The sequence below is a fragment of the Moschus berezovskii genome, chromosome 27 (genome assembly GCF_049115385.1).
Source record: "Moschus berezovskii isolate FMDL1 chromosome 27, NW_MosBer_1.0, whole genome shotgun sequence".
In the NCBI taxonomy this organism is placed as follows: Eukaryota; Metazoa; Chordata; class Mammalia; order Artiodactyla; family Moschidae; genus Moschus; species Moschus berezovskii.
Genome location: NC_142486.1, coordinates 16,507,494 through 16,522,108, shown reverse-complemented (window position 1 = coordinate 16,522,108; position 14,615 = coordinate 16,507,494). Strand labels below are relative to the sequence as shown.

Here is a 14,615-nt window from a genome sequence, read left to right as displayed (position 1 = left end):
TAATATCCTCTAGAACTCTGTAACAGTTTTTATCTAAGAAGTATGACAAAAGACTCTAACAGTTTTTAATCCAGGTATGATAAATAGAATTGGAATAAATTAGTAAATTGTGAGCAGTCCTCAGAACTTCAATTACATTTTCAACCTCAATATATTTTCAATTCTACAGTAACTGTGCAAGAATTTCAACTTCCACATATTAACAACAAGCTACATGAACCCGCTGGAGCTCAGAGATGTCCAATTTCAACAGCCTATTTCCTTGAGATAGAAGAGAAAGATGAGGAACCATTTCTCATGAGCCACATCAACCTTCACAGTACAGGAAGAAGCGTGCGCCACTTCACAGGATGCACTCTACTTGAAAAGCATTTGTGATCACTTGGTGTAAACAGAAGTCGTTTAGAAACTGAAAGTTCCTGCTCAGACACAATTTCCTCTTTCCATCCATCCTTGAAAGAAGCCATTTTTGGGTGAGCTGCAATCTGACTTTTGAAACAGGTATTAATATTGGGGACAATACTAAGCCACCAGTAAATATTCAATGGGCACTGTAAATGTGGCCATGCTTTATCAAATGAATCTGAACTGAAATAAGGGGTGCTCATCTCTGCACACGGGTCCCTAATCCATCCAGACCAACATGACTTTTCCTTGAGCCCATGGAGAAGAAAACACTTCAGAGGCTCACGTCAGCTCCTTCAGGCTGCCACCCACTTCCTAGGACTTGATCCCTGCAGGCCTGCATAGCAGACTTGTCATGCCCACAGGTTCATACCAACCTCAGCAGGAACAATACAGCCAAGGAATTTAAGAAAAAGCCAGGAGGGACAACAGTCATAAGCTGAAGGTCCCATCTCCTTGATGGGCAAGGAAAAACAAACTATGTTGTTCAGATTATATTAGAAAGTATTTATAAAGAACTAAGAAGTAAGAACGACAGCTACTCAGAAGACAAGGGCAGAGAGGCCAAAAATAGATTAAGGAAGAATCTGTATCTGTATATGGCACAGATTAGCATTTGCTACCCTGCTGAGACCCCCGAATGCAGTTACAGAAAGGAACACGTGTGTGCTGCAGACCATACCGCTTTCTCCTGAGGTCGGGGATGGTGGCGGGGTGGCAGCAGTTACGCTGTGTTTGTCCCAGACAGTCTCCAAGATACCTGCCAAGAAAGGAGAAACTGAGTTGAACAGAGAAATAAAACCCAACAGATAAAAGTCAGATTTAGAAAAACGATATACTGATTATCTTTAATCCAACATCAGTATTTAAAAATCTCTCTCCAACTGCTTTTTCTGACCACCACCACTTGGATATTCCAAACTCAATGTATTTTCTCCCACAAAGCTGCACTAATCTTCTCATGCTCCTCACCAGACATAAGCACCATCCCATGCAATCTGGGCATGGGCCTTTGCTCTCCAAATCTGGCTTCACCTCCACCCCACGCACAGGCTTCATCACGCTGCACTGCTGGCTGTTCCTTCCTCATGTGACCTCCTTCTCAACCTCTGACCTGCTCTCCTCCTTCCAATCCAATCTGACCTTTCACCAGACTCACTGCTACCTGTCTGTCAGAATTTCACTCAGTTGTCACCTCCTCCGGGAAGTCTTCCCTGCTCAGTTCTGCCTGCACATAAAACATGACTACCATAACTCTTAACGCATTATCTTTCTCCCCTAGTAGAGTACACATTACAAAAGGGCAGGGACTATGTTTCAGCACTTTGTATCTCCTTACAGAACCTGGTACATAAGAAGATCATAAAAGCTTTTGAAAATATTTTGTTCTCAAAATATTTAATATTACAACGTGGAAAACTTTGAACATATCATGCTAAGAAGCCAGACATAAAAGATCATGTATTCTCTGAGTCCATTTTTATGAAAAGTCTACATAGGAAAATCCACTGAGGTGACAGGGTTGGGGGTGACAAAAACGTTCCAGACAGTGTGCTAGTAGTGCAGCCTTGTGACTCTACTGAAAATCGCTGAGCTGTTAGTTACACTTTAAAATGGTAGAGTTTATGATACATGAATTACATCTTGATTCAAAAAATGTTCATGTCCACACAAGTAGGACACAGATATCAGACATGGTCCCTAACTTTAGAAATTTAACATCTAATTGCACGTGTCAATAAATATGCCTGGAATGAATAGATGCTCTGAGGTCTGGGTTTCCTCCTAGAGATTTGGGGAAGGATGAGGGGGCAGGGGCAAGTGACAAGTTTATTCTTCAATCAAGCACTCTGACAACCAATTTTAAGTGCCCACCACATGCTACGCACTTCTGTTAACACATGCCAAAAAAAAAAATTTCCAAGACATCCAAGAAGCAGCCTGGGTCAGAGAGCTGGAGATAAAACCCTTCCCTTCGCTACACTATTTCCTCCAGCAGCACGGCTTGGCCTCACCGCCTGGCACAGCCCAGAGCCTCAGGTGTCTCAGAAGCTGCAGCTCCACCAGCAGCTCAGCAGGCACAGACCTTCGCCCCGCTGCCCTCAGACACAGGGGCTCCACTCTCTTCCTGCTGCCCTCTCATCCTGCAGTGAGTTTTCTGTTTGTTGTTACTCTTCGCTCATCATCACGAGGCTCTAGTACAACAGACCGGATGACAAAACAAACGCTATACATGGCTCCAACCTGGCGCACCAGGCTCCAACTCCACACTTGGGCTACTTCCCTGCTCAGTATTTGAAACATTCACATCTTCCTCCTCCAGCTTCTCGTGATTTAAACTCAAATCGTCTTAAATAAAGTCCCTGCCACCTGCCTTACTTAGAATGCAGTCATCAGTATTTCAATCACCTTCCCATGACCCGGTCTATATCTCATTAATCATAGCTATCGTCAGGTTCAAATAAGAGACTTTAAAAGGAAAATAAATTACAGACTCTTTTTTTAGTTCCTCCCATGTGCCAGACACTGGGCTGGGTGCTGGGACTACAGCATCACATTCTTTCTGTCTTCACACTCCGTCTTGGTAATAGCTAAAGCTCAAGAACTCTGAGCTCCAGGGCCACACTCAGGCGTCTGCAGGAAGAACTCTGCCTCCTGGCGCCACCCAACCGCTCACCTGTCAGCAGCCCAAGCACCGTCTGCACCTGGTCCAGCAGTAGCTTCCGCAGCTCCTCCTTCCGAGCCACGCTGAGGTCCTCACGGGGACAAGCCAACTCTTCTGAAGTTGTCTTCAACATGATCAACCCGAGGGGAGTTGTCACAGGGGACTGGATCAACTGCCAGGAAAAAGTCAGCTCTGAGAAGAGTATCTGGCTAATTAAGGTACAAAGAAGGCTGACTAATGGTAAACCAGTGAAGTACAGTCATTCCTTGGTATCCTCAGGGGGCTGGTTTCAGGAACCCTGTGGATACTAAGCCAAAAAAAACAACCTTTCAGATGGTTTAATCAGAAGATCATATAATGGTGAAGTTGATTCCAGAACCAGTTTGATCTTGTTACTCATACCTGAAGAAATTTATCATCATTATCAGAAATGTCAGCAATGGAGCACCAATGGTTCCTGACATTGCTTTCATACCACTGACTGCTTGTCATGCAAGGATAAGCAGAGAATAAGACAACTGGAACGAATTTTAAAGATCACTTAGTCCAATCCTCACATCTTACAAGGAAACAAATGGGGGCTCACAGAAGTGGCAGGAGTTGCTAAAGTCAAGGTGATTTGGGACAAAAATCACCACCTCCTGGTTCAGTGTCCCTTCCACAAAGGGGTGTTTCGAAGCCATGAGGACTGTAAGAGGTGAAAGGAGTCATTTATGAAGGATGGGAAGAGGGAGGTAGTGGAGAAGAGAGAAAGACAGCTACCCTTTTGGAATCTCCATGATCACCTGACCTAAAAGTGCTCTTCCAAATTCTCATTTATCATCATTAATTAAATCTCATAGGCAGACAAGTAATGTCTGTTCTTCATCAAAGGAAATGATCCTACAGGCACTGCCTCGCACCAAGGGCCATCCTCACTGCTGCCGACAGGACTCAGCTCTCTGTCTGCCTCACACAAGACACACCACTGACCAACCTACCAAGGGAACCACTCAGACCCCCACTTTCCTGGTCCTTTCCATCTCCGTGGACTTCCTGACTCCCTCTTAGAGAATGTGGAGAGTAACCACACATTCTTTCCAACTTGGAGAGAAGGCAAGTGTGTCAGAGAGCCAGCAAGCCTCTTGCCTCTTAACCCCCAACTCCAGGCTCCTGCCTCCTGCCCTCCTCAGGTCTTTTGCACGGTTATTCCCTCTGCCTACAACACTCTTCCTGTTCCCTGGATGCCTACATGGCTCCCTCCGTCACCTCCACTCAGGTTTCTGCTCAGACATCTGCTTCATAGAAAAGGCTTTCAGGATCATCCCCTCTAAATAATACCCCTGATATTTCCTCCTCCTCACCCGATACGTAGTTTTTGCACTTTTATTAACTACCTGAAAGAAGTTATTTGCTTATTGCTTACTGACACCTCCCCCTTGGGATTATAAATTCCATGAAGGTGGGTATTTGTTCACTACTATATCCCCCCATGACGTGCTTAGTTATTAGTATTGATACGTGGCCGATATTCAACAAATAGTTTACTAAATGCATGCATCTGGACGTTCCTAGTGGTCCAGTGGTTAATAATCTGCCTGCCAATGCAGGGGACACAGGTTCGATTCCTGTTTCGGGAAGATTCCCACATGCTGTGGGGCAACTAAGCCCATGTGCCACAACTACTGAAGCCCAAACACCCTAGAGCCCGTGCTCGTTAATAAGAGAAGCCACTGCAATGAGAAGCCCACACATCGTCAACTAGAGAATAGGTCCCACTCACTGGAACCGGAGAAAGCCTACATGCAGCAACAAAAACCAAGTGCAGCCAAAAATAGAACAAACGCTAATCTGAGAGAAACATTTTTAAAATGCATCAATTTTCCTTACAATATCAATGCAATAAATCTCTAGATACATGAATCACCATACAAAACGAAGTAGTACTGAATGAAGAATTGCTGTGCCACTTTGAGAGGAAATCTGAGAAAAGCAAGATGGATGCTACTGTTGTTTTAATTGCTGCATCTTTCAAATAGTTTGTAGGGAGAAGCAGCCAAACATTAGAAAATGGTACTGTTCAGGAAAATTCTGAACCTGCAGTCACTGAGACTATAATCAATTTCCAAAGATTGTTATTGCTATAATCTGTACATGATACCCATTTCCTGCACACCCAAGAATGCCTCAATAATATAAAAACACTTCCAACTTTATCACAGGAGTCAAAGATCGAAAGCATCTCCCCCTTGACTTTTAGGTCCCACCTATTCCCTGATGATTTCCAGATCCACATTTCCTAATGTCTCACTTGATGGACGCAGAAGCAACACACAAATCTTAAATGTATTCTCTGTGAAACTGAACATACCATCTTCTATTCAAACCCACTTCCTCCTCCTCCTCCTCCATCCCTGGCCTGGAAAATCTACCATCTGAGCCAGAAACCTGGAAGGCAGTCTAGCTTCCTCCTCCCCGCATCTCTCCGCAGTCCCTGTCGGAGCCTCTTGACTCCGCCTCCTCCGTTCCCCAAGGTTCACCAGACAGGCCCCAGCTTGGCTCAGGCCCCTCAGCTCACTCAATGTCTCCAGCAGCAGCCTTCCTAGCTTCCATTCCTACCTCGCCCTTCTGCCATTCAGAGCTCACACTGTTGCTAGAACTGTCATTCCAGCATAAAACTGTGACCACATTGTCTCCCTTTTCCAAACTTTTCCTCAGTCCTCAAGAAAGGACTGTGAATCAAACACCGGTGCCCCCACGAGAGCAAGGCCCTTCCTGCCCTGGCCCTGCCCATCAGCCCAGCTTGTCAGTCTACCACTTCACCACCTCGCACACCAGCAACCCTGGAAACTCAACACTCAGCTCCATCAGTCTCAATGCCGCATCACCACCACACTCTGCATACCCCACTGCGGTCATTACATGTTGTGGGGTAATTATTACTCACACAGCAATCTTCCCACTGAACTATGACTTCATCCTGGCACCCAACACCTAGAGCGGCACCGAACAGGGATTCCTGGGGATCCCCATCGCCCACCGTCTCCACTGCACCAATGGACAACCCATCTGGAGAACAAAGCTTAAGTAAATGAGCTAATCAACCACACAGAGCCCTCACCAGTGCAGGTCTAAAAAGGTCTTAAAATGCCTCTTCCAAACAGAAAAGAATCACTCCTACAAACAAATTATTTGCAAGATCAAGTCTCCCTAAGTATCTCCTTACCTGTAAAATGTTAGTAAAAAAGTCATGGTAGAACATGGGCCAATCTTGACGGCCAATGTCAACAATCACTTTGCAGAGCTTGTTCCGGATGAAGTAAGGTAAGGTTTTGTGGTGAGCCAAGAGGAGTTTGGGCAGGCAGCTACGGATTTCCATCTTATCCTGAGATGGGACCCCAAGCCACATTTTATTGATCAGATTCTGAAAAACAAGCACACATCTTTTAAGTTAACAATCTACTGGTGGCTAAGTGGTAAAGAATCCACCTGCCAATGCAGGAGACGCAAGTTCAATCCCTGGGTCAGGAAGATCCCCTGGAGATAGAAATGGCAACCTACTCAAGTATTCTTGCCTGGGAAATCCCACGGAGAGAGGAGCCTGACAGGCTACACTCCATGGGGTCGCAAGAGTCAGACACGACTTAGCGACTCAACAACCACCACCTAACACAAAACAAACTGGCTTTCATCCAACAGCAGCTATCTCCCTCAAACAAAAAACTCTGCTTTTAAACAAAGGTTTGGAGCGATCTGGCAATGAGAATAATAAAATATTCAAATTCTATGATACAACAACTTCATTTCTGGGAAAGCTGGCAACACAGTCTAACGGAAACAAAACGGGCAGGTACAAAAACTTTGTATTACACTATTGTCTCTATTAAAAAATGGTGACAGAAACAACTTTAATGTAGGGGCAGGAGAACGGTTTGGTGAGTAAAGGTACAATCACTTGCAGGAATATTATATAAAGGTAAGCGTAGGGAGGGAGGGAAAGAATGCAACATGGCATGAGCAATGTGACTTTACAATTACATTTTTTTTAAAAAGTATGCACTGGAAGACAATGACTGGAAGGGAGTTGACATAAATGAAGATTTCTGTGGTTGGGACGATGGTATAATGGGTAACACCCCTCCTCCCAAACTGCTTGTCTTTCATTATCTCTTTTAAATAATAACAGGGAAGAGAAAATTATATGTTACCACTGAAGACCTCCCGACCTTACCCCATCTTACCTTTTGGTGTCAAGGAGAGAGAATCCTGACAAAGGCAGCACATGGGAAGATGCCCCTGTGCTTCTTGCCATTTCCCAACCATGTACACATCAAAGTGAAGTCCAGTGCCAAGGACAAGGCAATGCGACTACAAAATACTCTTCAGAATAGTATAAAAGTATCTGACAACTTACCTCAAAAACCGTTAAACTGTACATCATTACATAGTCATTCCTAGTGCTGGAGAGAAAATACAGGCAGAATCTCCAAGCTCCTATTTGCTGAGCAAAGTTATTAAGAAGTTCCTCTGGAAAAGTTAAACAGCAACAAAAAAAAAGCTATGAAAATACATGAAATTAATACAAGGCTGGGTTGTCTGATTGTTTTTTTAAATGCCTCTCTAAACACAACGCAACGACACCAAAAAAAAAAAAAAAACTATAATATCCAGCTGACTCTTCAAGATAGAAAGGACAAAGCATACAATATTTTTCTGACCCTAAGGTGACCATGAACACTGAGTCTAAAATACCAATAAATAACCTAGCTATGGACACTTTCTTAGGCAGAGAAACTTTCACTGTTGAAGTGCTTAACCTACTGAGTAGATAGACGGCTGTAAGAATATCATTTTTACCTTACAAATGATGGCTGGTTGGTAACCTACTTGCTCTGGGGTACAGCTATACACACATATATCTAGATAGATAGACAGAAAGATAGATAAGATAGATAAATCCACGCCACTCATTCAACACTATTCTTACATACAACTACACACACACAATGACAGCTAGAAAAGTAGGAAAAGAAAAATTAAGACTAATCTTATAAATATAGGATTGGGAAAAATGCAAGAGAATTCAAGACGGATAACTCCCTTCATGTGAGTTGGTTTCATTTTAAAACGCCACCCAAGAAGTCGGTAAATAAAGAGTAGCAACCATGGGAGTTTCCAGGAACCCTGTCTACCTCAAATCACTTGGAAATGGTTTTCTTCCTCCTGAGGCTGCTGGACAGACAGCAGCATTAAGAGTCTATCACCGTGCTTCCAGACATGCTGCCCCTAAGTCATATTTTATGCTGCGTGGGTCATAAAACATAACACAAAGTGGGTAAAAATACAAAGGCAATGACCCTGAGAGATTCTCGAAAACCCCTGGAAAAGCAGCGAGCACAGCAGCCCATCCCAATCCTACAGTCACTACTCTGCTAGCGCCCCACCACTCAGGCTAAATGCACCAGGGCAGTCTCATTACAAATCCCAGAGAAGCAAGCTGATGGCGCCTTCTTACAATAATCAGGCAAACCTTCCATGTACCCCAGAGGTGAAGGCCAACCAGAGACAATGACCTCTGACTGGACATGAGGAGCTCTGGGCTCTGTTCTAGACTCTGTCACTAACTCACTGTGTCTGAGCCCAAGCGAATCCCTGCTCCTCTTGGATGCTTCAGCCTTCTCCACTTTTAAAAATGACTGATCTGTCTCCAGAGGCTCCCTGCTATCAGCTCTGTCTCCAGAGCACTAATAACACATTTCTGGTGGAGGATGGGTGGGGCCCCTATAATAAAAGGTCTCCCTCCTTTCCCCCACCTAGCATGGAAAGACTGTAATTTATTCTAAGACATCAAAAAAGAAGCAAGAAGTAGTTCCAGCCTACACACTCAAATAAAGCTACGGAGACTAGGTACAAAGAGAACTGAACTAAGGCACGCCTGTTACTGAGCCCCCGGATTCCCCTTAGCCAGCATTTAAATTAGACATTTGTAGCATCTGGTTATTTAAAACTACTTTAAAATCAGATTAGAATACAAATATGCTAAAACGATACCACTTTTAATGCATGAACACTGAAGATGAATAACATTTGCACCGCAAACTGAAATTTAAGAGAAAAACAAAAGCATGTCCATTATAAGCTAAAAACAGGACCACAGAGAAATCTGTGTTGGAATATATAACAGACTGATTTAAGGGAAAGATCCTTCGCCTCCTTTGGTAAAAATCACCAATGATGCTTTTACTGTAAGGCACTTTGGTAGCATAAAACTAATGAGGGGCTCACTCTGGGAGCAGGAGTTGCATCAACACAACTGAGTAATAAGAGAACCTAGGGAAGCAAGCAAAGGGGGTCTTCTGAGCCAGATGCCTGATCAGCCACTGGGCCCAGCTTCTGTCAGTATCCCCTGTTGATAAATGCTCTGGTTCCCTATAGCACACTCCCTCAGAAAAGAAAGGCATATACAGGAGAGGTCCAAAAGAGACCACCACATTTAAAATTAAAATTGATAAGAAGGTGATCACCCAGGAGCTGATGTGTTGCTCAAAGGATGCTGCAGCCAAAGCTTTACTGACTGGCCACCTGAAAATCCAAACCCTAATCAAGCTTTGGACCAAAGGCAGAAATCAGCCATACAACTTAGCTGGCTAACATAACTCAGAGAAGCCACATGGGCCAGAGAAATGGCTCTCTGCAGAGTCCTGCAGACACAGAAAAAGGCCTCCAAGGAAGTGAAAGCAATGAAGCTCAGTGCAGAGCAGCTAGACATGCAGGAGCAGGTGTGCCGGTTTGGATCAGGAAAAACAGTTTTCATCTTCAAGTTCAGGGGTCAAGTGAAGACTTGGAGAGACAGAGAGAAAGACTACTCTAGGACCAAAGTACAGCATGTCTCTGAAGCAGAGACCTCACACTTGAATACCTTCTAATGTACAGCATGCTTTAATGAGTATCGTGCATGTAGCTGCTGCTGCTGCGTCACTTCAGTCGTGTCCGACTCTGCGTGACCCCATAGACAGAAGCCCACCAGGGTCCCCCGTCCCCGGGATTCTCCAGGCAAGAACACTGGAGTGGGTTGCCATTTCCTTCTCCAATGTGTGAAAGGGAAAAGTGAAAGTGAAGTCGCTCAGTCGTCTCTGACCCTTAGTGACCCCATGGACTGCAGCCTACCAGGCTCCTCCATCCATGGGATTTTCTAGGCAAGAGTACTGGAGTGGCTTGCCATTGCCTTCTCCGATCGTGCATGTAGATAAATATAAAATTCAGAAAGAGGTTCTAGAAGGTGCTGAGATTCCCAGAAGACCTGAAGTTATCACACCTACATCTCTCTGTTGATTGAAGCTTCTGTTCAACAAAAGTTGCAGAAGGAGAGGAATAACAGTGGCGACAAGGAAAAAGCAAGAACTGGAGATAATACCCGCTAAAGGATCTCTGGGCACCAGATAAGATTTCAGCTAGACTTCTACACACCAAAAGCATGATGGTTTTAATGCTTTTTATGAGATTTTTTTTTTAATTAAGAAAAAGCAAGAACTGGAGATAATACCCGCTAAAGGATCTCTGGGCACCAGATAAGATTTCAGCTAGACTTCTACACATCAAAAGCATGATGGTTTTAATGCTTTTTATGAGATTTTTTTTTAATTAAGTCACAGACTTCTTATAAAAGTTCAACACTGTTGAAATTAAGAGCAAAGCAGGAGGAGGGGTTTCCACATATGGCCAAAGGAAAGAAAATCCATCACTCTGGATTAAAGTGGGCTCTGCTGACTACACCCATTACAGCTAGATTTGTAGACCCCACCAGTCACTAACCAGCAGGACTGCAGCTAAAAAAAGCCAGAACTCAAGGGGAAACATTCAGGCTTGACCAGTCGAGAGTACCAACTCCTTCCTCCCCTCTGGGGTCTGTTCGTTATAAATGACTCTTTACAATTCAACACTTCACTTACCTATCTCACGTTTCCTTTCATTGGTTGTACAGTCATGGAAAAACTCTGTCATCAGATTTTCCAATGCCCTGAGAGAGGCTTCTTCAGATGCCTAACAAAGGAATTTGAAAAAAAATCAGCAACTGTATTTTCAGTTCTACTGCTCCTCAGTTCCTTCCAGGTCACATTCAACAGTCATAGTAATTTACTTCCTCAAAACATCTTTGTTCAACATTCTTCAAATGCATGATATAAGCCAGAAAAATTGCAGGGAATTTACCACTTGGCTCAGTGCCCAAAGCTTTAGAATACTGTGTAATATTCATGCTACTGTGCAATTAATTTTCAATTATTTATGCTAAGGAAAAAGGGAGCAATAACTTAAAATTTAATTTTGGAAACATATTAAAAGCAAATTAACGGTCCCTGATTTATTTTAGACTGAAAAGGTAGAGTGAAGAGATTCAGAGAGGTTAGGGTGCTTTATAGATTATCCATCAACAATATATTTGTCCCATGTCTGAACAGCATGCATTAGTGATAGTCGCTCAATTGTGTCCAACTCTCTGAGACTCCATGAACTGTAGCCCGCCAGGTTCCTCTGTTCAAGAAATTCTCCAGGCAAGAATACTGCAGTAGGTAGCCATTCCCTTCTCCAGGGGATGTTCCTGACCCAGGGTTCAAACCCGGGTCTCCTGCATTGCAGGTGGATTCTTTACCGTACTATGAGCCACCAGAGACTACTGGCCATATTCTGACTCAGCACAACTGTAGCTGAACTACTGCATGGATTTCTGGGGTTTTTCAAAGGGACTTCAGGAGCCAAACATTCCCTCAGCTCTCAATCTCACATGAGCAGCCAACAGAGATTAAGGTGCAGCTAAGAGTCAAGCAGAGCAAGGACTCCAAATGAGAGCACCTCCCAACCGCAGACCCGCAGAGAGCCCTACTACTCTCAACTGAGCCACTCCAGCGGAGACTGAGAAGAGAGGGGGCCCAAGGCTCCCCCGGGGCTTCTCCTCTCCCTTTTCCACGCGGAGCCCCAAAACCACTTCCTCTTCTCTTACTGAAGGCAGGAACACCAAGCACAGCAATGAACCTGAGTCAACATCCCTCACAGAACCAGTCTACCACAGGGTGCGCGCTGGCAGGCCCTGTGTGAACCTCCACTGGCATTAATCTACATGAGGTGATCAGGAGACTACAGCGGTTCCGATCGCTTGATCGTCCATTAACTTCCTCCTGTTCACCCACCTTCCCCATATCCTCTCCACTACCCAGAGTGAGAGCTGACCACTAAAACTGCAGTTTAAGGGAACCTCCCCGGTGGCCCAGTGGTAAAGAATACACCCTGCAATGCAGGGGACACAGGCTTGATCCCTAGTCAGGGAACTAAGATTCTGCTGCCGGCCCTTGGGTTACCAAGTTCAGAGCCCGTGGGCTCTGGAGCCCTTGTATCACAACTAGAGTCTGTGTGCCACGATGGAAGATCCCGCCTACCACAAATAAGACCCATCACAGCCGAATAAATAAACAGATATTTGTCTAAAAAACTGCATTTAAAACAAGTCCACACTCAAATGTGTCGTGTATCAAACTGTAGTATTAGCAGGGGCCTCTACTTGGTAACTGGCTTTTGAGGAGACTGAGGAACTTGGGCTATTTCTGCGGGTGAACCAGCACTTCCTAGGACTGGTACTAATTATACAGGCTGAATCAGGCTTGTGCCAGTCCATCTACATCAATCAACCAGCACATGTAAACACACCGAACAGCACACGGAGGTCACGTTCAAGCAGTGCCAGGCACAGCTGTCCCTCCCATGCTGTGGTCATGGTGACAGCCACGCAATGACAGCTGAACTCTGACATGTGGAGTGATGAATTACTGCTCAACAGTTCTAGCCCTTGTGAATCTGAAGGACTTTCTTGTCTGAATTTCACGATAAGTATTAGCCCTCTATTCCTTTTTCAAACCAATATATCAGTTCAACCAACAAAAATTACTGGATTGCAAGCTGCTTAATTCTAAACTACACAATTTTTTAATGCAGAAATAACCAGAATGTGGGACAAAAATAAGATTGCAATCCTTTTGTGTGTGTGTGTGTGTTGATCAAAATGGCCTCACTGTTCTTACTGACAAATTTTCTAAGTGTTATAAATTCAAATTTCAAAATGAATTTATATAAATAAAAGAATGCTTTGGTCTGCTTCATAGATCAACTTGGTGTACCATTTCATCTGAAAAAATGATTTTCCGTTTTTAAAAGTTTGTGAGAAGATTTGGAAGAACCAAAGGAAAATCTGCTATGTTAAAGTAACTTTTTAGCAAAAAAAAAAAACAAAACATAAATCAAGACATATTTCTTGAACTAGAGCCAACTATTTAGCTAAAATGAATCAATAAGTTTTCTGGAGCCAAAATAAGTTCCTGAACACTAAAGACACATCTTCAAGTCACACCTGCTCCACAAGTGATTCTTTACTTTTTGGCCGAAGCAGGCAGCTTGTGGAGTCTTTACCAGGGATAAAACCTGGGACCCCTAGAGTGGAAGCATGGAGTCTTAACCACTGGACCACCAGGGAGTACCTCCACAACTTATTCTTACAGTGAACCACATCAGCGTAGCCTAGAAAAGACTTGAACTCATCACATTCAGGCAATCAGCTGTCAAGGTTTATTTCAGATGGGTTCTTGAGGCAGAAGTTCATGAACTTGACAATCACTGGCCGTATATCAAAGGCTACTGAAGCAAGTTTCTGCTTCCACAGAGAATCCAACTCTATCTCTACTCCAGTCCCATCACACCCACCCTCACAGCTCCAACCCAAGAAGCTAACATTCCCACAGAAGGGGGAAAGATGAACACCCACCAAAACCATAGAATGTGCTTCTTATCAGATGATGGTCGCTATATGAAAAAGGAAACCTCCAAAACCTAATAGCCCAGTGCCGTCACCAGGAATTTCTCAACAAGAACAAATAACATGCTGTTTGCATTTTCAATCACTTCTCTAACTGCAAAAGGAATACCTACCCCACAGGGTGTTAAGAGGATCAAATGAAACACTCCATGTTAAGCTGCTGGGTAAACTCCTAGGAGCTATCTAATTCACAGTATGGCTGCTATCATTTTTCTTAGTCCCAGATACCAAATGAAAGCAAACCAAAGCAAAACAGAAGTACTCAGGCCTCCTTTGAAACTGGAGATTCATGCCCTAAGAGCTTTGTCCCAAACATATTTAATTTAGTGGGGCTTTTCTAACTGGATTTCAAAACGCAACTATTTTGAGGGGAAGGAAAGGAGGCTGAGACTTTACTAGGGTTACACAGTCAGAACAGATATACAAAGGATAACATTCAAGACCTGCAAATGGCTGAAGGGATATTGGAGAACTATCCCTAATTGGCAAGATGGCCAGTGGACCCCTTGCCAGTTGTTTTAAGCAGGTGGTGAAGCCAGAATTCAGACAGCAATGGGTTAAGAAATTAGTGATAAGTAAGCACATGAGACTACACTTTCAAGCAATAAAAGGACAAAGAAATAAAACAAAACCAAGTGCCCTGATGTGGTAGGAAGAGAGGTTTCAATTCCCAAAGGCTATTCAAGCACTGCACTGATTAACTGATGAAGA

General features: G+C 43.9%; 1 protein-coding gene across 4 annotated transcripts in view; it reads right to left on the bottom strand.

The window, feature by feature from the left end:
- Positions 1 to 14,615, bottom strand: part of XPO6 (exportin 6) — a 112,384-nt gene that overhangs the window by 63,044 nt on the left and 34,725 nt on the right. For all 4 annotated transcript variants that reach the window (XM_088833088.1, XM_088833087.1, XM_055409741.2 and 1 more), the window contains exons 2-6: positions 10,999 to 11,089; positions 7,464 to 7,576; positions 6,276 to 6,473; positions 3,083 to 3,242; positions 1,088 to 1,165 (exon numbers count right to left, since the gene is read on the bottom strand). In XM_088833088.1, coding sequence (XP_088689214.1) covers positions 1,088 to 1,165; positions 3,083 to 3,242; positions 6,276 to 6,473; positions 7,464 to 7,576; positions 10,999 to 11,089 — 640 coding nt within the window. The remainder of the gene's footprint in view (positions 1 to 1,087; positions 1,166 to 3,082; positions 3,243 to 6,275; positions 6,474 to 7,463; positions 7,577 to 10,998; positions 11,090 to 14,615) is intronic.